Source organism: Rousettus aegyptiacus, unplaced genomic scaffold (assembly GCF_014176215.1).
Source record: "Rousettus aegyptiacus isolate mRouAeg1 unplaced genomic scaffold, mRouAeg1.p scaffold_m13_p_5, whole genome shotgun sequence".
NCBI classification, from domain to species: domain Eukaryota; kingdom Metazoa; phylum Chordata; class Mammalia; order Chiroptera; family Pteropodidae; genus Rousettus; species Rousettus aegyptiacus.
Window position 1 is genome coordinate 18,110,758 of NW_023416308.1, and position 24,999 is coordinate 18,135,756.

At 38.6% G+C, this 24,999-nt stretch overlaps 1 protein-coding gene across 4 annotated transcripts in view; it reads left to right on the top strand.

Annotated features, from left to right (window-relative positions):
• Positions 1-24,999, top strand: part of TTC28 (tetratricopeptide repeat domain 28) — a 609,862-nt gene that overhangs the window by 426,768 nt on the left and 158,095 nt on the right. For all 4 annotated transcript variants that reach the window (XM_036220513.1, XM_036220511.1, XM_036220512.1 and 1 more), the window contains one exon: positions 7,197-7,704. In XM_036220513.1, the coding sequence (XP_036076406.1) occupies positions 7,197-7,704 (508 nt within the window). The remainder of the gene's footprint in view (positions 1-7,196; positions 7,705-24,999) is intronic.

The window sequence follows — 24,999 nt, forward strand, 5'->3', positions numbered from 1 at the left end:
ATTAATCAACCTGCAATGGTAGAAGGTAGGAAGGGGCGAAGACAAGTGGCTAAGTGGGACAGAGGCCACTGTGGACAGTAGTAGCAGACACCTCTAAAAGGTGCCGTGTCTGCGAGTGGACTTTTGTGGTGATAGACCTGTGCGCTCTGAGCACCAGCGCCAGGTAGGCTGCTCAGGGGTACCAGGAACTTACAGGAGAAATGAGTTGTCAGAGTGAGGGCTGGAGGCAAGGCTCCCTCCCAGACAGAAGTGCTGGCATATCCATTGTTCCTCTGTTCAGCCTTGCCTCCTCCCAGTGTGCGGACAAGTGCTGCCATAGCTGAGACGTCATCAAACTGGATAACAGAGGTTGCTCTGTCCAGAGGATTGCCTGAAACTCTGCCTCCCTCAACTCGTGGCCTCACCCATGCCACATCCAGTTGTGTCCTCGGTGAGTCCAGTGCTTCTTGCTGAGCACAGCCAAGACTCATACTGGTGACAGCTAGCCTCGGTTACTAGCATGGCCTCTTGAGGCAACTGTAAGTACAGCATCTGTAGATTGAATCATAACAAGTCGCCCTGGAGGAACACAGGCTGGGGCTAAACTTGGTCTGCAGCTGAACCCCTCTCGGGACTGTGCCATTAGACACCTACTACACAAAGCCACACTAATAAGACTGGGAGACTCAGAAACTTTGCTTAGTACATAGAAACAGACACAAAAAGGCAGCCAAAATGGGACAATAAGAAGCAGAAGCCATATGAGAGAAGAGAACAGAGATCCAGGAATAATGGAGTCAAGCAATCTAACACATGCAGAGTTCAAAACACAGGTTATAAAGATGCTCAATGAACTTAGGAGAAGTGTGGATGAACTCAGTGAGAACTTTAACAAAGAGGTAAACATAAAAATGGAACTGAAATTATAAAAGGGAACCAGTCAGAAATGATGAATACATTATCTGAGATGAAGAGTATATTAGAGGGAATCAACAATAAAGAAGAGGATCAAACCACCAATACAGAGGATAGGGAAGCCAAGCACACTCAATCAGAACTGCAAGATAAAAGAAGCCAAGATTATAATAGTAATTTAAGGTGCCTATGGGACATAATTAAATGTAAAAACATCCATGTTATAGGGGTACCTGAAGGAAAACAAGATGCTTAAGAGCTATTTGAAGAAATAATGATGGAAAACGTCCCTCACCTAGAGAAGTACATAGACGTACAACCCCAGGAAGCTCAGAGTCCCAAGAAAGAGAAACCCAAAGAGGCCCACACGAAGACACATCATAATTAAAATGCCAGTGGTTAAATACAAAGAGAGAATCTTAAAAGCAGCAAGAGAAAAGCAGTTAGTTACCTACAAGGGAGCACCCATAAGACTGGCAGCTGATTTCTCAAAAAAAACTATTCAGGAGAGAAGAGCTTGGCACAAAATATTCAATGTGATGAAAATCCCAGAATCTACAACCAAGAATACTTTATCCAGCAAAGCTATCATTTAGAATCAAAGGACAGATGAAGAGCTTCCCAGACAAAAGTAAGCTAAGGGAATTTATCAACACTAAGCCAGTATTACAGGAAATGTTGGGCAGACTTCTTTAAGAAGGAAAAAAACATGTATCAAAAACAGGAATAAAGAATGGTAATAACTACATTACTACCAATAAGTACCTCAAATGGAAAAGAATTAAGTGCTCCAACCAAATGATAGAGTGGCTGAATGGATAAGAAAACAAGACCCCTACTATATATGCTGCCTGTAAAAGACTCACTTCAGATTAAGATACACACACAAACTAAAAGGCAGGGGAAGGAAAAATATATTGCCTTGATGAGCCTAGAGGGAATCGTGCAGAATACAATAGGCCAGATAGAGAAAGACAAATATCTCATGATTCACATATATGTGGAATCTAAAGAACAAAGTGAACAACAACAAAAAAGAAACAGAAATAAACTCATAGATACAGAGACTATTTTGAGGGCTACTAGGTGAGAGGGAGTTTGGAGGGAATGATAAAAAAGGGCAAATGGATTAAGAAATACAAATGGATAGTTACAAAATAGACGTGGAGATATAAAGTGTGGCAAAAGAAAAATAGTTAATGCTGTAATAAATATGTAAGGAGGAGGAGGCATCCTAGATTTAGTTGGGTGATCACTTTGTGAGTTATATAGATCTCTAACCACTATGTTGTACAGCCAAAATGAATATATTGTACGCCAACTATAATTGAAAAAAAAAAACCTCATTGAATTGTAAAAAAAAAAAAAAAAAACAGAGAGAGAGAGAAATAAAAGACAGAGGACGCCCCAGGGACAGGTAGGTTTTAAACCAAGAGAGCTGTTAACAGCCCAGAAATGGGAAGGTCTGTATTATATTTGGGCTATGATGGGTGGTTACAAAGGTGTTCCTAGGTGATTGGCATGTGAAGTCATTTTGATTGACATTTGGCTGCTATATAACTCTGCCTAGTACATATGTGCTTACCCAGAATTCAGTCTGTTATAATTAGATTCATGAACTTTCAGGCATAAACACGGTATTATAATTATGGTGTAATAAGGCTGAGGTTGTGGGCAGGTTAGGGTAGCACCTTCTGTGCAAGCCTCTGTGGCCAGATTAAACCAGCTATCGCAGGGGTCCCAAATCCCTGGGTCACAGACCTGTAGTGGTCTGTGGCTTATTAGGAACTAGGCCTCACAGGAGATGAGCTGCAAGCAAGTGAGCAAAGCTTCATTTATATTTGTAGCCACTCCTCAGTGCTAGCATCACCACCTCAGCTCCACCTGAGATCATCAGGCATTAGATTCTCACAGGAACACCAGTCCCTGATGCCAAAAAGGTTGGGAACCACTGAGCTATAGGTTATGCCCTCCCGTCCTTTGTCTCCCAGGATGCAGGAGGGATTCTTTAACTACCAATGGAGCATTCTTTGGGATGTCCCTGGGCATTCCTTTGTTCCCTTTCCCTAACAATTCTAAAATGCCACTGGATAAAGGGATTTTCTTATACCTATATTTGCAGAAGATGAATATGAGTAACATGCTTAGCATATGAAGATGATGACACTTCCCACCACTAGTAGAACAAAGTTGTGTTGTCTTTTTAGTTGTGGTAATATAACTTCACATTGTATTTTCTGGTCATCTCTTACCACATCTTTGAAAATGAATAAATCTAAGTGAGTGTTATCTTGGCTGAGATGGGAAGAGAAATTAAAATCTAAAATTTTTGAGCATTTTCTGTGTGCCAGTCATTAACCAGGCTCTTTACAAGTACTACCTGATTTAGTACTCACCGAGGATCTGTGAGATATTAATGTTTTCATTTTACAGATGAGGAAACTGAAGCTTAGAGGCACTGTGCAGCATGCAGTATCACATTAATCATAGTTTGTCATTTGAACCCATGCATGCCTGATTCCAGAGTCTGTGTCTATTATTCTACATCCTTCTGCCTCTTGGGTTGTAGGTAGTTAACCCAGGACCTTGAGTTTGTGGGCACTGAACTGGCAGGGAATACAAGGTGCTTAGGGATTTGGACAAAAAAGAGAAGCCATGTTTATGGTACTAGTAGAAGGTACATTCCCCTCCCCATCTTTTTTAACTACATGCAATTAGTCAATCAGCAGTTATATCAGACATTCTTTATATATGCATTTAATCCTTCCACAAAATATAACCCTATGAAAACTACATACAATAAGAGGGAAAACATGCCAAAATGTGAAGGAACACATGTTTAACGGTAGTGTCATCACTGTGGTTATAGTTTGGGTAGTTTAAACTTTTCTATTTTATGTATCAAACTAAAAACCCTTAAAGGGTGGTTTGAAAAAATATGAGTAAATTTCCTTCTCTAGCTAGCTCCATGTCCCATGAAACTGACTTGTCATATGGAGTTCTGAAAATATTCAGGTTACAGAGCAAGGGGTGATGATTCCTGTGTGCTAAGTCTGCAGCTGGGGATCATGCTTTGGCAAGAATATGAGTAATTTATATCTTGTAAAGAGAAAAGTATTGTCTTATTTCAACCAGATAGTTTGTTAGCATAACTGTTTGTGTGCATTTTAGTATTCAGATACACATGTTCCAAAATGTTTCTACTGTGGGAAGCAGCTGCTGCTATTCTAGCACAAAAATCTCAGAGAGATTAATATACAAAGGCAGTGTGAACCTTAGTGGCAAATGCAGCATCTGCTTGAGGTGGGGCCTGTGATTCCCCATAGATAGTGTGTCTTCACATTCTCCTTAACAGCCTGAAACCATGTTTCAGATCTACACTTATTCTACAGGAAGAGGAACAAAGACAAGTGATTAATTTGTAATTCACTTAGCTGATAAATATCATCACATGTTATTGCCCAAGGGCTGTAAAACACTGGACTTCATTTCCTATTGCAACTGATAGGAATATAGATGTTTGGTCATGATGACTGATGTTTTCAGTTGCTGTTACTAGCCTCTGCTTGGTAACAGCTCAGCCCAGCTTCCCCGCAGTCATAAAACATCAATTCACACCTTAGTGGTACATTCAAGAGAACTTTGCAGTTTACTCAGGACTTTCACTTGCACTGCTTTATCTGATCCGCATCCTAGCCCTGGGAAAACTGTACTCTATCATCATCAGCACAATTTACATATAAAATAAACAGGAGTGAAGAAGTAAAATGACTTTAACAGGGTCATGCAGCCAGGACCTCTGACTCCAAACCTATTCCATTCTTATACAACATCGATCTGCCTTTCTAATTTCAGAAGCTATGATGTATTCTTCATAAATTATATCATTCTTTCTAGAGATGCTGGTTTCCAGAACACCCACCATTAAGTGTCCTAGCTTAATAGCACTGCCTGGGGAGAGCTAACGCAGTAATCCTTCCCCTTTTCCCTCACATCCCAGAGGAAAAAATGCCCAAATATTCCTTTTTCTTATGTTCAGAGAGCTCCCTGGCATTTACAGAAATGAAGAGCCAAAAGCAGAAGATTCTGGGGCTGTCATTCAGAGTTGCCATAAAACAGAAAATCCTAAGAACAGTGGTATCTGGGGTGTTGTACCTGCCCCAAGCCTTGTAAATCCATACCCTGCAGTGTTCAAGGGCTCATTGCCTCCAACCAGTTCTACTATTTGGAATTATTGAGCGATTTATGTATGGTTTACACATTTGACAGAGGCTCGTGGCTGAGTTTGTAAATACTCAGATCCTGGCTTATGGCTGGGGCCTAGAAATGTATGTCAGAGAAGTTAAGTGTTAAAAGGTGCCCAGAGCTAGTAAAAGCATAATTTTGAATGAGTGCATATGAATCTAAGTTATGCTAGCTCCACAGTCACAGAGCCATGTATTTTTCTTTGAGGGCAACAAAGATTTGCAGGTGGGAGGGTTTGTGGACTGTATCCTGCCCCCTATCTGGGCTTGGGTAGAGAAGAACCCCAGAAAGCTAGGTAGGGAGGGCCAACTAGAGAAGTAGAGGAAAGAGGCTGAGTCCCTGGGCTTGCAGCAAAGGAGGAAGAGGATATTGTCAGGCAGGGGAGAGGAGTTGTGAGCAATAAAAGGCTCATGCACGATGCACTAACATGAAGTCCTAACCTCTGGTCCTCCGGAGGCTCCCAAAGTAGGAACCTGAGGAACACATCCAGGTGGCATGCTCTTTGGTGACATTATAGCTGCTTCTGCCAGAATCATACTGCTACAGCACTATGACTTTTGTGGAATTGTTTCTGCTCTCTGCTACCCAGAAAAAAAAAAAGTAAATTTATATGTATTTATTTCCTCTTTATTTTTCTATATTTCTTGTTGGACCATCTGTGAAATGATAAAAGCGACTTAAAACAATATGAAACTCTTTGCAGATACCCAATTTGCATGCAACATGAAGATGGTCAAGCTGTCTGAGTTATTTTGATAAAAACTATTTTACAGGCAAAGAAATAGGGTAGCAAATTACTCATATCTATAAAATAGTTCCAAAGTGCACAGACATAGAGCACAAATCATAAAGAAATACCCTTGCTCCAGGTGGGACAGCATCCCTCATTGTTATTTCCTATCCTGGAGGCCCTTGTAAAGATTGCTTGCCTACTTACTTGTGACAAAGCACATATTCTGCCAGGATCACATGCGCATGTTAGGAAGAGGGGGCAACATGAAGAAAGGGGGCTACATGGCTCTAACTGTAAGCACATTGTGAAGGAAGGAAAGGGTAGGCAAGCTTTCAACCTGTAGAATAAAAAGGACAATAAAAGCCCAGTGTAAGTAACTTCCTTTTTATGTCTCTGCAATGGAGTTAGAAACTAAAAATGAAAATTTAAGACTATACATACTTGGTAAGATTCTAGAACCTGTGTGCCATCTTTGTTATTTTTGTTGTTCTCCATTTGGTTCACTATAGAGTTATTTTCATTAAAACTTTTAACATAAAAAATGCTTGAGTAGCAAGCATTTTAAGGGGACTAGGAAGAGCATCTTTCTGCACAGAGGCTGAGGTCAAAAGTGCTTATAGGCAAGAAAAGCAAAGCTGGAAGAGCCTGGAAAAGGGTAGTGGGGCCCAGTGGGGGACCACCCCATTCAGAGGTATAGGTCGTAACCCACCCATTGTTTTTCTCTGGGCTTATCCAAACTTAAGCCCTCCACAGTAACCAACACTGATGATGTCACATTGAGGGAAAAGAGGTAAGAACAGAATCTTCCTTTGGGTCCTGAGTAACAAAATTATCAATCATCATTCTAAACATCCCACCAATTAATTTACCTCTTTGCTTTGGGAGAAGACAAGGCTAGAGAAATGCCCGGGAGTGCAAAGAACCAAGCATGGATTTCTCAATGAATTTCCTATGTTATGTTATATGTAGTAATTAATTTTGGTTTTCTTTAACATTTTCATATGCTACAGAAGTTAATAGCTATTAACAGAGCTATAATATCATAATATTAGAAATGTCAGTGTCTTTTAGATGAAGGTTATGTGGAACCTATTTCTGTGAGATTAGGTATTGAAAGTTACTAATTAAATTACCTTGTCTTTTTTTTTTTTTTTAAGGAACTTACTGTTTGGATATACTCTTTTTCATTTCTGCATAGGTCTGTGAACCACTAATAGAAATTATGAATTGGATTGGAGGGTTATAGGCAATCTCTGTAACATTTTATCTGCTGAAACAAAAGAGAGCCATTTTCTGATGTGTCTTCATTTCTCTTTTTCTCCAGGCAGCTTCATCAGCCCTGAGCAGTCTGGGCCACGTGTACACAGCCATTGGAGACTACCCTAACGCACTGGCCAGTCACAAGCAGTGTGTTCTTCTCGCCAAGCAATCCAAAGATGAGCTTTCTGAAGCCCGAGAACTGGGCAACATGGGAGCCGTGTATATTGCCATGGGTGACTTTGAGAATGCTGTGCAGTGTCATGAGCAGCATCTGAAGATAGCCAAGGACCTGGGCAATAAGCGAGAAGAGGCCCGGGCCTACAGCAACCTGGGCAGTGCCTATCACTACAGGAGGAACTTTGATAAGGCCATGTCTTATCACAACTACGTGCTGGAACTGGCACAGGAGTTGATGGAGAAGGCCATTGAGATGCGGGCCTATGCTGGCCTGGGCCATGCTGCCCGGTGCATGCAGGATTTGGAGAGGGCCAAACAGTACCACGAGCAGCAGCTGGGCATTGCTGAGGACCTCAAGGACCGGGCTGCAGAGGGGCGAGCATCCTCCAATCTGGGTAAGGACAGGATTGCTTGGAAGATCCAGGGTCAATGCCATGGGCTGGGAATAGCCAGAGTAGCCCACTATCTTTTACGGAAATCTGTGTGTTTATATTCAAAAGAATCTCCTCATTGTGTGTGTTGTGTATTTCCTTGGAGCCTGCCTGCTGTAAATCACATGGTCTTTCCTGTCATCACAGTGCTCTAAGGATTAGAACTCTGAAATGCAAAAACAAAACACCCCAACCTTTTAATCTGTCTCGAGAGAAGAGTGACCAGATTTATCTAATTAGAGAGAAGGGGAATAAAATGAGGATATAAAGCTGTTTGGTTTAACTGAAAGAGAAGCCGCTAGTAAGTCATCAATGAAAGAGAATTTGAGAGGATTTTTGTTTAAAGGAATTTCTTTATTTGGTTACTTTAATTCCACAGGAAAGGCATTTTTTTTCCCCTCAAAAGTATATATATTCACAAACGATATTGATAAATTTAGTATAAATGCAAAAAATCATTTTTTGAGAGGTCTATTTAAATAAGATTTTCAGTCACCGTTTTGATAGTACTTGGTTACAATTAAGACATTTATACATTTGGGGGAATTTGTATGTAATAGTAAGAGACAATGAGTACTGGTAACTGGCTACTTTTTAGAGGATATTATCTTGTCTCTGTACCCAAACAGATGTGGATTCATAATGAATATAAGGAACAGATATGTTTGGAAGTATAAGCTGAACTTATTCCTGTCCCTGGAGCCCCATGGTTTGTTCTATGTCCACAGGGACTCAGAATGGGGAGACGACAAGGAAAAGGTTACCTTGTTGGTATTAGTTTATGCTTATCAGATAATAGCAGTGGCAGAATGTAAAAATCAGCCCATTTTTTTATATGACCTGCAAAACCAAGGTACCTCATCTCTGTATAATTTTAGTACTATTCTCTCCCCCTGACCTCTGCTTATTGTAACCATATGTTTTGTGAATATGGTTGATAGGATAAGTGTGGCAGATCCCTGGAGATGACTCTGAAGATGGTATTGAGATAAAAGGAATCTAGAGAGTCTGTAAGAACCGTAGAGATGAGCTCCTGGCATTATATATTCACTCAAGAGATTATACATATTTATTGAATCATTACTAGAATAGTTACTTTAAGGGATAGAGAAGTTAAAAAAAGAAAAGGGTTGCCCTCAAACAGCTTATAATTTAGTTGGGAGAGTAAGACTATTGTATAAGGTAACAGTGGCCTCCCTGAAAGACAGTGTTAAGGATGTTGTAGTGCTGAGAAATTCCTGGAAAGGAGACCCTGAGGGCTCAGAATAGCCTAGAAAGCTTCTTGGGGAGATTGGACTCAGGTGGACCTTGACGAACAAGTGAGATTTGGCCAGTGATAGAATGGCATTGATGGTGAAGAATATGAGAAAGAAGGTATGAGATGCAATAACTAGGTTGACGTATCTGAGAGATAGAAGCATGATTAGCTTTCAGGAATGTGCTAGAGAGTGGTAGAAGATTCATATGAAAACTAGGCAAGGGCTATGCTCCTGAAGGTTTTGAAATGTAGGAGTAAGAAGTTTGACTAGATATTTAAGGAGGACAACTCAAGCAGTAGAACGTAAGATAGATCAGAAGGCTTTGAACCTGGAGTTTAGACGGCTATGCATATTGGACTGTTCAGATTTTCTTATCATCTTGTATCAGTTTTGGTAAGTTGTATTTTCCAAAGACTGTGTTCATTTCATCTAAGTTGTTGAATTTATTGGCATAAAGTTGTACATATATTTTTTAAATTTTCCTTTTAATGCTTATAGGATATATGGTGATATACCCTCTTTCATTTCTGTTGTTGGTAGTTTGTATTTTATACCTGTACCGCCCCCTTTTCCTGTTGAAGGCTATATTTTTGCTGGATATAGAATTCTAGGCTTATAGATTTTTTTTTTCTTTCAGCAGTTTAAGGTAGCATTTCTCATTTTTTTTCAGCCCCCATTGTTTCTGATAAAAGTCAATAGGATTAATGATCTATATCACATGTGCTCATTTTTTCTAGACTGCTTTCAAGATTTCCTCTAACATTGGTTTTTAGCCGTTTACCTATGATATGCCTAAATATGGCTCTGTGTGTGTGTGTGTGTGTGTGTGTGTGCGTGTGTGTGTGTGTGTGTGTGTTCCTCTGGTTCCTTGAGCTTTTGAATCTACAAATATATATCTTCCCCCAAATTTAGCAAATTTTTACCTTTTATTTTTTCAAATATTTCTTCTCGCCTATTCCTTTTCTCCTCTATTTATGAGACTCTGCATTATTTTAGGCCTTTTGATATTATCCTATATACTACTGAGGCTCTTTTATGTTTTTTCAATTTTTAATTTTAATTTTTAAAATAATTTTTTGTTTTTTAATTACAGCTGAGATACAATGTTATATTCATTTCAGGTGTACAATATAGTGATTAGAAATTAACATAACTTAAGAAGTGACTACCCTGATTAATCTAGTACCTATCTGACACCGTACACAGTTATTACAGCATTAATGACTATTACCTGTGCTCTAATTCACATCCCCTATTATATAACTACCAATTTGTACTTCTTAATCCCTTCTCCTTTTCACACCCGCACCCACCCTCTCATTCAGCAACCATAAAATGTTCTTTGTTTCTATGAGATTATACCTGTTTTGTTTGTTTATTTTGTTCTTTAGATTCCATGTGTAGGTAAAATCATATGGCATGTATCTTTTTCAGTCTTACTTACTCCACTCAGCTCAATTTCCTCATGATCCACCCATGTCTTTGCAGATAGCAAGATTTCTGTTTTCTTTTTCTTTTTCTTTTCTTTTTTAGGGCTGAGTAATATTTCATTGCGTATATGTGCCACCTCTTTTTTATCCATTTATCTATTGATGGACACCCAGGATGCCTTCATATCTTGGCTACCGTAAACAATGCTAAAATGAACTTATGAATTCACATGTCCCTTTGAAGTAGTGTTTTGGATTTGTTCAGATAAATACCCAGATGTGGGATTGCTGGGTCCTTTTATGTCTCTTGTTACAGCTTTCATTTTAAAGTCTTATTTTGTCTGTCATAAATATTGGTACTCCAGCTTTTTTTGTTTGTTTCCATTTTCATGAAATAGCTTTTTCTATTTCTTTACTTTCAGTCTGTCTTTCAATCTGAAGTGAGTCTCTTGTAGGCAGCATATGTGTTTTGTTTTCTTATTCAGCTACTCTATGTCTTTTGATTGAAGCATTTAATCCATTTATTTTTAAAGTAATGGTCAATAGGTATGTAGTTATTGCCATTTTATTACTTATATTTTTGATCGTTTCTTCTTTTCCTCCTTCTTCTCCTCCTCTTTTTCCTCCTCTTCTTCCTTCTCCTTCTGCCTACCCCTCCCTCTCCCCCTCACCCCTCCTCAAAGCCCCTTTAACATTTCTTATAATACTGGTTTGGTGTTGATGAACTGCTTTAACTTTTTCTTGTTTGGGAAGCTCTTTATCTGTGTTTTGATTCTAATTCATAGCTTTTCCAGGTAATCTTGGTTGTAGGTCCTTGGTTTTTAGCACTTTGAATAATTCATGCTAATCCCTCTGGCTTGCAAAATTTTTGTTGAGAAATCAGCTGATACTCTTATGGGATCTCTCTTTTAGGTAAGCTCTCTTTCAGGTAGTCTACATTATTTTTAATGACTCCTTTCCATTTTATTGCCGTTTGTTAAATGCGGAAGTTATGTTTTGTTCCTTGATTGTTTTTGTTCTTTGTTCATATATCTCCCTTCATCATTTTTACTACCATCCCTTCAACTGCTGCTTCAATGTGCATTGTTTCTAAATCTATATTCACGAGCTCTAGCCTCTTGCCTGAGTATCATTTTTGCATTTCCAACTTCCTATTGGATACCCCAGTGCTGATCTGTCAAAATTGGTGAGTCTAAACATGAAATATCTTTTTTCTAAATTAACCGCTTCTCCTAGATATCCTAATTCCTTTGATGCCAGCCCCACCCCTCTATCCATCTGTATTAATTTTCTATAGCTGCTGTGAAAATTGCTACAAACTTAGTAGCTTAAAACAATACAGATTTCTTCTCCTACAGTTTTGGAGGTCAGGTGAGTGAAATTAATTTAACTGGGCTAAAGTCAGGATGTCAACAAAGCTGTTTCTTCTGCAGGTTCTAGAGAGAATCAGCTTCTAATGGCTGCCTGTATTCCTTGGCTTGTGGCCTCTACATCCATCTTTAGGATAAATCAGTCCAGTCTCTGCTTCTGTCATCACTCTGCTTTCTCTTCTTCTCTGACTCCTCTCGCATTCCCCTTATACAAACTGTTGTCATTATGTTAGGCTCACTTGAATAATCCAGGATGATCTCCTCATCTCAAAATCCTTAACTTAATCACACGTGTGAAGTCCCTTTTGCCATGTAAAGTAACATTCACAGGTTCCAAGAATTAGGATGCTGGCATGTTTGGGGTTGGGGACATTGTTTAGTTTATCATAACGTCCTGACTTAAAAATCTAAAGTCATCATTGATTTCTTCTCTTTTTTTCCCACTTGATTCTCAATCTAACAGTTATCAAATAAATGTTCTCATAAAGGTTCTTTTCTTTCATTGTCTCTTCTTAATTCCCAGTCTTTTGCATTAACCTGCTGGTTGAACTTTTCTCACAACCATCTCACCCTCATGTCTCCTTCATTCCACACATCAATAATTTGACTGACCTTTTAAAAGCTGTGCTCTGGGCAGTAGTTGCTGCACATGGCACACCACACATGGTCGGAGTCCTCACCTTCAAACCTGTCATCATTTCTGTTCTTTAATTCCATTACTCTTCTGTACATACTCTTTACTTTACAAAAACTGGACTTTTCCCATATTACTTAATCTCACAACATTGGCTATGCTTTCTTGCTTTGATATATTTCCTCAAGCTATTTCTTCCACTTAGAACTTCTGTGTCCCTACTTGCTTGTCTAAAGTTTACCCATCTGTGCATTACTGTACTTAAAGCCTCTTTTGATAACAAAATAAGTTCTTTACCTTGTCTGAACTCTAGTAACACTTAAAAAAATTCTCTTATCTATTTATATTTAATCATAAATTATGGTTGTTTATATACTTGTATAATTACCACTACTGGATTAAAATCATTAGAAGTATGATCAATATTCTATTCTGTAATCTCTATATCACTAAATATAACCCCTTACACATAGTGGGTACTCAATAAATGTTTGTATGGTTAGATTGAATGAGTCAAAGCTTATAACAAGATATTGTGCCCAGATGATTGGAACAATAGTGGTACCTTTGAAAAGAAAAAGGAAAGCTGGGAGGAGGAACTAATTTTGGGAAGCATGTGATAAGTTTGATTTTGAACATGCCCAATGCGTGTTTCTCTTACTTAATGTAATATGAACAAATAGAACTGGAAACAAGTATTAAGATGGCATCATCCTAATGACATCTATGATATAGAGAAGGAAAAGTAACCAGCGAGACTGAGTTAGGATCACAGACAGTAAAAGGGATCCAAGTGGAACTCAGAAGAGAGTTTCAGGGTATGGAATGCATATTACTTATATCAAAGAAGCCAAGGAGAATGAGATTCGGGTCACTAAGAGGGTTTTGTGACAATAGGAGCTTCCGGTGCACATCTGAGGGGAAAGTGGATAGAATTTGTGGAAATGTAGAGCAAGAGAAGGTGGAGATGATGAGAAATCTTTGTCCTTTAGTGGTCAGCATATACTAATATTTATTTACTTTTTATTTACTTTTAAATAAAACACGTAGAAATGATTCAGACTCTTCAGAATTGGGTAGCTATCTTCTAAGCATGTCTTGTGAAAATATTAATGTAAATTTTGGCTTGGAAAGTGTCCATCTTTTTCTTTTATGCTCAAATCAACTGTAGTTAGTTGCATGACGCTATCTCTATGTCCTCTGGTTTTTTGGTGACATTCTTTAAAGCTCTAATTAAGGCAATTAGGAGTCAAACCTTAGTTATACTGGAGTAAAGCCTCAAAGTCCTCTCACCCTGTTCATCACAAATCTTTTCATTCACCAAGGAGCTAAATAGAAATGCCTCTCATCTTACTTTGACATAAACTGCAATTAGGAAAGTGAGAGGGGAGACAGTTGGAAGGATGGCTAGTGTCATTTCTCTCCTCCCGTCCCCTTTCCTTCCTTTCTTCTTTCTCTCTCTCTCTCTTTCCCTTCCCTTCCCTTCCCTTCCCTTCCCTTCCCTTCCCTTCCCTGCCCTTCCCTTCCCTTTCTTTTCTTTCTTTTTTTTCTTGTCTCTCCTTTTCTTTTTCCTCCTTCTTCCAGGGTAATTTGTTATTTCTCTCTCTAGTTGTAGTGCTTCTGTTCATCTAGATCCCCAGGCGACTCTGCTTGCCATTTGCTCCGTGTTTCCGTCACAACTTTGATGTGGTCACAAGAAAGATAAGCAAAGCTTTTCAGTTTTTACATGTTGGGTCCTCTTTAGGTGGAGAGTAGCTTAGCTTTACAGAAATAAATGTCTATAATAATTGTAGGTAGTAATTAATTTACACTCATTGGGTATGGTTTTTTGGAAATCTTTAGTCTGATTAATGGGGCCATATTCAAAATAACCACTCGAGACGTTAAAGAGTCTATGAGACCTTACATAGAAATTCTTGATATAGTAATGTAATTCCATTATATTTGTGTTTTAGAGTGCTTGTTTATTTTTCTAAGAGCCCCGTGAAGTAAACTATTATTTCTTTTCACAGATGAAGATCCCGAGATTGATAAACATTTGTGACTTGTCCAAGGTTATAGAGTAATAGGCAGAGTCAGGGCTAGGCTTCAGGTCTGTGATTCCATGTCCACAGACCTTCCATGATGGAACATTCTCACTAGAATGGTGGTTTCCATTGGGAGCCATGCTAGGATTACCTGGCCTAGGGATAAAAGCCAAAGATGCTTCTTCTTCTGCACGTACCCAACCCACCCCCTTCTTCTCCCACCCTTTAACCAGGCACAGAAAGATATAAAAAAGGAAGCACCACTACAGGGGGTTATAGGCCACCCTGAAGCAGTGGCCCCTGCTTGTGCCTAGGTATAAGATTTAGTAAGCGTTCCTAGAGAAGTATAGGCACCATCAGGATGAAACAGCTCTTTCTTCTTTTCTAGAGAATCTGTTGTCTATTGATTACTTGAAGTGAGCTAGATACATTATTTCATTAATAATCTATGTAGTAGGCACAGGAGTAAAGGTACTGACTCAAATTCAGTTTATCAGCATCAGAGGCGAGATCCAAATCCAGGTCTGCAAACACCCACGGGCCCCCTTTGAGCCCTACAAGTTTATAGAATAGTTAGTTCTGCTTGAGAAGCATAGACAAGACTACACAGATTGTCAAAGTCTAATAATGTCCATTATATAGGAAGCCAAACCACACATCCCTGCTTTTCATTCAGAGCCGTTCCTTTTAAAGGTTATGAAAAGGGAAAATATAAATAAAAAAAATAATGTGTCCCAGAGCCTGGAGCAGATTTTTCTAGACATCTAAAAGAAAGTGACAAGAATGTGCTTTCCCTGTTTGAAAGGAGAAATGAGAAATAGAGAGCATCAAACAAAGCAGGAGATTTTTCTGATCAAGTACCAGAGGACCTGCAGAAGATGATTCAGACCCTCATTAAGGTTATGACATGCACATCCTGTGCTGTGGCTCACACATATCAGTGCCTAATACATATTAATAATATTTATTCTCTCCTTTAGGTCAAGATTTGTTACCCTGCTTGTCTAGACATTGCTATTTAAAAGGAGCTGTGATTTGCTTACAGATATGACGCGTCTGTAAACATGTGAGCAGGAACAGACGGGGCAGTAAATCTTGGTCAGAGCTGCACTTTGGACTTGCAGGAGAGGCTGCAAAACTGTTGTTGGAATAATGAAGTGGATGCTTGCTGCCAGGCCCCAGAGTTCTGTCTCCAGCAGGCAGAGTCTAGCAGTAAATTAGCTTATGTTTCAGCTTGGCAGTTGGCACTTGGTTCATTTGTAGATGCTAATTGTAATCTGATGTTATCAGCAGCAGGTAATTGAAATGGGCTTGATGAATTACTTAATTTCCTTTAATAGCTGAGTCTTCAAGAACTGAATAAAGAAGATAAGGTGATCAGGAGGAAAATACAACAGCTCTATCTTTCTAATTAGTGCTTGGAGATTTTTTTCGTCTTTACACAAATGATTATGAACATGTGAGGCTGAATAAGTTTATGAGTCAAATGCCCCCATGGGGGCATTTCCCATTAGGCGGCCCAGTCCTGAGCATTGATAACACTTCTGTTAGAACTTCAGAAAGGAACACGAGTGATCACTTTGGAGAGCATTGATTTTTGAACACAACTTTGTTTTCCCAGACTTAGGTGTGCACTGCCTTCTGGGAGTACTGCCACTTTGGCACTCACCTTACCTTTAGCCTCTCTTTTATGGCTATTTTCTATGAGCAGTGCCGCCTGGCACCATGCAGTGAGCAGGGGAGACTTGCAATGATGTTAGTCATTGGCTCCTGCCACCCACACCTGCTTGTACCTAAGTCTTTCCATCTGTAGCAGCTCCTGTGTAGCCCTTTGCTTTGCCAGCAATGGTGGATACAGATGTGACCCTGGGTCCTACCATCTGTGCTGGACACTGCGTACTGGATCTATGCCACGTGACTACAATGAGCTTGGGGCTCTTCTGGAATCATTTGGCTCTGCTTTTAGTATCATATTTGTTCTTAAGGAATCCATCTGTTGTGGATGACTTTGGAGAAATTTACTTTTGACTGATTTTTTGAGACAATCAAAATAGCAGAAAATGTAGAGCATTAGAATTGGGCCTCTTAGACATTTGGAGGAGATATAGCTAGTGGTTCTCCATTATGGTACGTTCTATTTAAAAAGAGCTTATTGTTAGAGGCGAAGGTTCCTGTTCTCTAAGCCACCAACATGATTGGGACAGTAAATGCCTTTTATGGTAAATGTATTGCAGGGATTCTGGTAATACTCTACTTCTTTATCTGAGTGGGAGTTACATGCTTGTGCTCACTTTGTGAAAATTTGTTGAACCGTATGCTTAAGATTTTATGCCTTTCTGACTCTATGTTATACTTCTGAAAATGCATTGTACTCTAGGGCAGAGTAAAGTTGAAATGGTATGCCTTTTTCGATCCCATCCATTAATGAACTCCCCAAACCCAGACCTCATTCCAACTGAGAAATCAGTCTACTCCTGCTTCCTTGACACCTCCATCTGCCTCAAATAGGCCTCGCTCCAAGTGTGATTTCATGTTGCGTATTCCTTGTTTCTGTGAATGACAACATAATTTCAGTGTTCAACTTAAAAATCTCAAAGTTATCCTAGAATCCCTACCTCCTTCCCTTACAGCCCAGAGCTAGTTGGTCAAAAGTCCTCTTCCAGCATATTCTAATATATCTACAGGGCTGTGTTTTCAACCTCCCACCACCTCTTGCCTTGGGCATCACAATGGTTCCCTTTATACTGGTTACCCAGCTTTTCCTTCAGTTCATTTTCTATATTGCTTCCATGGTAACCCTCTCAAAACCCCAACTGCTCAATCTTATCATTTCTATTTTTAAAACTCTGCAGTAGTTTCCCATTACCTTCAAAATAAAGTCCAAAATCCTTGGCCTGATGTGAAGTAAAGAATATGTAAATAAAATCTGTCTCCCATTCCTGATACAGAGCTCCTAAAATCCCTATAACTTTCTAAGTGATAAGGGCACTAGGAGCATCTCTTGTTCTATTATCTGTCTGCTCCCGTCACTGACACAGGGCTCCTAAAACCCTGGCAAATTCCTAAGTAATAAGAGCACTTGGAGCATCTTTTGTTCTAATGAGGAGACTCTGGATGGACTCCTGGATGGCTCCTGGATGATGGCCAGTCACCGGAAAGACCAAGCCATGATTAGAAGCTTGGAATTCTCTCTCTCTGACACACACACACACACACACACACACACACACACACACACACACACCCCCCCCCCATCCATCCATCCTCCGGAGAGGGAAAAAGGCTACAACTGGAGTTAATAACTGATCATGCCTCATGAGGAAGCCCGCATAAAATTCCAATAGTAGGAGTTTAGAGAGTGTCCTGGTTGGTGAACATATTTATGTACTGGGAGAGGGATATACCCCAATTTTACTGGTACAGAAGCTCCTGCACTCAGGGATTCTTCCATAGCTCACTCTATGTATTTCTTCATCTGGCTGTTTATCTGTATCCTTTATCATCCTTTAGTAAACTGGAAAATGTAGTGTTTCCCGGAGTTCTGTGAGCTGCTCTAGCAAATTAATTGAACCTAAGGTGGAGATTGTGGGAACCTCCAGTCTGTGTAGCCAGTTGGTCAGAAGCACAGGTGATACCTGAGCTTGCAACTGGTGTCTGAGTGGAGGTGTGGTGAGGGCAGTCTTGTGGGTGGGACTGAGCTCTTACCTGTGAGATCTGATGCTATCACCCTGGAGACAGTGTAATAACTAAGTCGAATTGTAGGACACCCAGTTGGTGCTGGAGACTTGATTGTTGTTGGAGGGGAAAATACCCTCACACATTTGGTGACCAGAAGTATCAGAAGTGAAGTGTTCTTTGTGAATAGTAATAGAGACTCACAGGAGAGAAACAGGGGGGAAGGACCTGGTTTTTCCTTACATTGGAAGGTAAAAACTGAGTTTTTCTGTTTACACCTGGCATATTTATTTTCCAACAACCTGCAACCTTCAAAAGTACTCATCGAGAACCTATTATGTGCCAGAAACTGTGCAAGTGGCTGTTTGTTCGATAAAGCAGGCATTTTAAGTGCTTGAAAGAAAAGTATTTAGTGATTTCAGAAAGTATTACATGGGATGTCTGAAAATTCCTCTCTGAGGAACTGGCCCCAATTTATCTTATTAATATAATTTTCTGCTATTCTCGCCCCTCACACTTACTGTTCTCCAAACCTCTGAGCTATTGTACTTCTCCATGGCTTTCCTCATGCTTCTTCTGCCCTGAATATCTTTTCCTGCTGTCAAGTCTGTGAAGTCTTACTTATTCTTTTATATTTCAATCAAAAGTCTCATTACTCTTAAGCCTCTCTCTCAGGGTCTTCTAGGAAATTTAGTGTTCATCTGTATTCCCCTAACATTTTTATACATAGTACTTATTAAGTATTATAATTATTTACCAACTAGACCATAAATATCAAGAATGGGCAGGATATGTGTCTTAGCATTTCTGTGGCTTATTACCTTAGTTGCTAATGTCTGGTCCACAGTGGATACACTACAGCTATCCTGAATGGATGAGGGATGAGAGCCAAGCACTATGGAAAATGCCAGAAACTAATAGCTGGAGTCTAAAGTTCAATTACTTACTCATTTCTTTCATGTTTGCTGTTTTCATCCATTTGTGCCATACTGCTTTTTTAAGTTCAGATATATTCCTGCTGCGTCTGATTCCATAGCCCAGGGAGACTAATTCCAGGGAACAATGGCAGTTTTTGTAGATTTATGTTTTTCAAATTCTTGTTGGTGTAAATTATCTATAAAACTCTTTACTACTGTAAAAATCTCAAATTTTTTAATTTTCCATAGACATTGTATATGGAAACTGAAACTTGATTCTTAAAGCCTTTGAAATGAACTGAAAATATAATCAGCTTGAGAAATAGTTAAACCAGGTGATTAGGTTTTATGATAATCATTTTAGTTTTACTCCAAGTAGTTTACAAAGCATGGTTAAAATGAGGCCCTCCATGCAGGTTTGAAGAACTCTAATATTTATTAATTTTGGACAAGAAAATCACTAGAGTATCACACGGTTTCTTCTTTTAAGTATATGAACTTAATAGTCTATTCTCTGCATTTAACATCTAGCCTTAGGAAACTGATGCTAGCTTCACTTTTTGGGTATTCAAATAACAGGTTCTGGTAGAGAATATATGAAAACGCCTTTGTGATCTTTCTAACACACCTTTGAAGTGACATGGAAGTCATGATAGTAAGAAAAAGAATGACACTTACAGAATGCCTCCAGGGTGCTAACACTATACTTGGTGAAGCTTCTTATGCAGTGCTTCTTTGGTTCATTTAAAATTTCAGAAAGTTAAGGTTTATCATTCCCATTTAGGATTGAAAAACTTAAAGAACAGAGAGGTTGAGTTGTCAAAGGTCCCACAGCAAGTATGTAACAAAGCTATCTGAACTGAAAATCGATGCTTTTTATGCTATGTCATATTGCTTCTTTAAAAAGAATATCTAAAATTGGGAAAGAGCTAAAGCTCTAGCGTTTTTAAATGACAAGGACAATTTGACATTGTAACTGGAAAAACTGGAATTTGAGCTTTTTTTTTTGTCCCACAGCTTCTTTTCATTCTTTTACTTATTCCCATTTCATACTGGGCACACATAAGCACACCTCCAAACTGAATGCAGGGCAGAAGTGTGGCTGGTCATGTACCACAACTTGAACTCTCCCCTCTTTTCCAACATGAAATCCACAAAAGGCTCAAGTGTTTAAGACTCTTCAGCATAATTAGCAATTTCAAGGTACCTTCAAAAAGTAGCTTTCATCAAGAACCATTTCAGCATGTTGTTCCAGAAATTTTCCTTAAGGCTTTCTCTGACACAGCATAAAATGCATTTGTTGAATTGGGTTAAAACTGGAATGCAACTTTTAGTTGGTATTGCTGACTCAGCCTGTCCCCACTTGACTTTCAAACAGCTTTGTTAGCTTCTGAATACAGGCTCTCATTTTTCAACAGATTTCGGAAAAGGGTCCTTTCTGTCCTCCTTTAAAGAGTTAAGTTACTCTGGGAAGTGAATGCTTTCATTTTCTAGTAAAAATTGCATTGGTGCCATTTAAAATGTTTCCAAGAACAATTAAAAAGTGAAGTAAATGCTTTGTTGTTATGTGTCCAATGTACTTGTAAAGGAAGCCCTCATCAGAACAGCCCCAGTGGCAAAAAGTAACAGATTTTTATTTTTGAGCCATATTGTCAGAGTTGGCCACTTGCTTGAAGCAACAGCAATTCTGTAATTGTGTTTTCCTGATTTAAATGGAAGGTCCCATCAAATCTATTATCTAATACCAAATAAGACAAAGACAGCTTATAACATGACCCAGCTGTTGGAGTGCTCTGGAGGGAGATATAATATGCTCTGTGACTCAGTAAGCAGAAGGTAATGGACTAAAAGTTATCAAGCCCTTCACAACAAGGAGATCTGGAGTTTAACCAGAAATTTCAGACTGTCAACCTTAACAAAACAGATGGTATTCTCCAGCTCATAGCACCATCCGGCAAGCTGGCATGTCTGCCTTGACAACTCCTGGTACTTCTGAAATGCCTGATGGAGAAAGACATTCTTTGTCATCAGTGAAGAACTCGTACTACTCTGTGTGTGACAAAGGGAAATAAGAAGTACCTCTGTGCTAAATCTTTTATTGAACACTTTATGATCTTTTTGCCCTCAGGGCTGTGGTATTTCGCATATGAATCCTGTTGGACTCTTTTTCCCCCCATCTCCTGGTACCATAGAAACCACTCAGCTCTTGTGCTGATTTCTCTCCATTTTGATTACTAAGAAGCCCCATTCACAAATGACTTGCATTCACCACCAGTGTTATGGGTTTTTACTATGTTATATAGCTAAGGTGGCTGTATTATATAATTTATCACTAGGACAGTTTTAGATACCACTAGGATATAGGATATAGAGTCACCCTACATATAGCATTCCAGATTGCTAGAGTCAGATGGCCTGGCTTTAGATCTCAGCTATGCCACTTACTGGCTTTGTGACCTTGGACAAGGTGCTTAGTTGTTCTCTGCCTTAATTTTTTCATCCGTGGAATGGGCATAATGATAGCACCCACCTCACAAGGTGACTGTGAGGATAGAGTGAATTATGTGTAAAACCCTTAGAATAATGCCTGGTACATAATAAACACTCACAAATGTTTTAATCATTATCATCATCATAGTTTTATAGCATGTGTGGGAAGAACCATTTTTTAACACAAAATTAAATGCTAAAAGGAAGATGAAAATGTTATTGAAATATATAACATTTTTTTGTGTTTCACAATATTCTCATCCATTTAAAGTGGTGGTCAGTGGCCAGCAGTACATGTTGTTATTGGTCGCTTCTTCTTTGTTCCTAGCTTTATTGAGATATAACATTGTAAAAGTTTAAAGGGTACAGTGTGATTATGCAATATACTATATAATGTGAAATGCTTTACCATGATAAGGTTAGTTAATACATCCTTCACCTCACATAATTACCATGTTGTGTTGTTATTATGGTGAGATCATTAAAGCCCTACTCTCATAGCAAGTTTCAAATGTACAATACAGTATTGTTAACTATAGCACCATGCTGTGTATTAGATCCCCTGAATGTATTCATCTAATAACTGAAAGTATATACTTTTTGACCAGCATCTCTTCATTCCCCACCCCTTGTCAGCCCCTGGCAGTCACCCTTATATTCTCTGTTTCTATGAGTTTGATGTTTTTAGACTCCACATACAAGTGAGATTATACAATATTTATCTTTCTCTGTGTGACATTTCACTTAGCATAATGCCCTCAAGGCCCATCCATGTTGTCACAACTGGCAGGAAGAATTTTCTTCTTTTTCATGGCTGAGTACCATTCGCGCGTGTGCGCGCGCGCGTGTGCGTGCGTGTGTGTGTGTGTGAGAGAGAGAGAGAGAGAGAGAGAGAGAGAGAGAGAGAGAGAGAAAGAGAGAGAGAGACAGACAGACAGACAGACAGACAGAGACATTACATTTTATCTGTTTATCCACTAGTGGGCACTTAGGTTGTTTCCACAACTTGGCTATTATTAATGAAGCTACAATAAACATGGGAGTGCAGATATCTCTTTGAGATAGTGATTTCATCTTTTTCAGATATATACCCAGAAGTGGGATTGTTGGATCATATGGTAGTCCAACTGAATTATTTAAGAGAATGCCATACTGTTTTTCATAATGGCTGCACCAATTTACATTCCCATAAAGAGTGCACAAGGATTCCCCTTTTCTCTACATCCTTGCCAGCATTTGTTATCTCTTGTCTTTTTGATGATAACCATTTTAACAGGTGTGAGACAGTATCATTGTGGTTTTGATTTGCAGTTCCCTGATGATTAGTGATGTTGAGCACCTTTTTATATGCTTGTTAGCCATTTGTATGTCTTTGGGAAAATGTCTATTCAAGTCCTCTGCCTGTTTTTTAAATGAATTAGGTTGTTTCTTTGCTATTGAGTTGTACGAGTTCTTTCTAATTTTGGATATTTACCTTTTATCAAATATATGCTTTGCATATGTTTTCTCCCATTCCATAGGTGGCCTTTTCATGTTATTGATGGTTTCTTTACTGCCTAGAAACTTTTTAGGCTGATGTAATGCCATTTGTTGACTTTTGCTTTTGTCATTTATGCTTTAGATGTCATATCCCCCCAAAAAATGATTGCCAAGACTGATGTCAAGGAGCTTTTCCCCTATGTTTTCTTCTAGGAGTTTTGTGGTTTCAGACCCTACAATTAAATCCTTAATCCAGTTCTACTTATTTTTGTGAGTAGTCTAAGTAGAGGTCCAATTTTATTCTTTTGCATATGGATATCCAGTTTTTCCAACACCATTTATCGAAGAGACTATCCTTTCCCCATTGCGTATTCTTGGCTCCCTTGTCAAATATTAGTTTACCATATGTGTGAGCTTATTTCTGGGATCTTGATTTTTTTCCCATTGGTTTATGTGTCTGTTATTATGCCAGTATCATACTGTTTTGATTTCTATCGTTTTATAATATAGTTAGAAATCAGGAAGTATGATGCCCCCAGCTGTATTCTTTCTTAAGACTGCTTTGGCTATTTAGTTTTTGTGTATGTGTGCGTGTGATTCCAGATGAATTTTAGGATGTTAAAAAAATTTATGTGAAACATTCCATTTAAATTTTGATAGGGATGATGTTGACTCTATAGATTGTTTTGAGTGGTATGGACATTTTAACAATATTAATTCTTCCAACCCATGAACACATGATATCTTTTAATTTATTTTTTTGTATTCTTCAATTTCTTTCATCAATAGCTTATAATTTCCAGTGTATAGATCTTTCATATTTCTGGTTAAATTTATTCCTAAGAAGTTTGTATTTTTGGTGGTATTGTAAATGTGGTTGTTTTCTTTATCAGATAGTTCATTACATGTAAAACAGCAACTGATTTCGTATGTTGAATTTGTATCCTGAAACATTACTGAATTACTTTATTAGGTCTAAAATTTTTTTTGAAGTTTTCAGGATTTTCCATATATAAGATTATATCATCAACAAAGAGACAATTTAATTGATTCCTCAATAGTTTGGTGATCTTTTTTTTTTCTTGCCTAATCACTCTTGCTAGGATTTGTAATACTATGTTGAATAGGAGTGATGACAGTGGACACCTTGGTCTTGTTCCTGCTCTCAAAAGGAAAGCTTTCAACCTTTCACCATTGATATGTTAGCTGTAGGCTTGTCAGATAAGTAGGTAGGTAGGTAGGTAGGTAGGTGATAGCTAGCTAGCTAGCCAACTAGCTAGAAAGATAGATAGCAAGTGTACGCACGAGAGAGATATAATTTTTAAAAAGTCATATATATATGACTGTTATTATGTTGAGGTATGTTCTTTCTATGCCCTGTATCTTGGGAGTTTTTGTTATGAAAAGATGTTGAACTTTGTTAACTCCTGGTTCTGCATCTGCTGAGATGATCATATGATTTTTTCTTTTATTTTATTAATGTGATGTATCACATTTAATGATTTGCACATGTTGAACCATCTTTGTACCCCAGAGATACATCCAACTTGATTGTGGTGTATGATCTTTTTAATGTGCTGTTGGATTTGGTTTGCTGGTATTTGTTGAGGATTTTTGCATCTTTGTTCATCAGGAATATTAGCCTGTAGTTTTCTTTTTTCGTAATGTCCTTATTGGGCTTTGTTATCATGGTAATACTGACCACTGACAAAATGAGCTTGGGAGTGTATCCTCTTCTTTGTTTTTGGAAGACTTTGAGAAGACTTGGTATTAATTCTTCTTTAAATATGTGATAGAATTCATCCATGAAGCCATCTAGTTCTGGACATTTCTTTATTGGGAGTTTTTAAAATTATGATCAGTTTCTTTCCTGACTTGTTAATTTTCTGTTCATATTTTCTGGTTCTTCATAATTCAGTCTTGGTAGATTGTAATTGTTCAGAAATTTTTTCCATTTCTTCTAAGTGGTCCAGTTTGT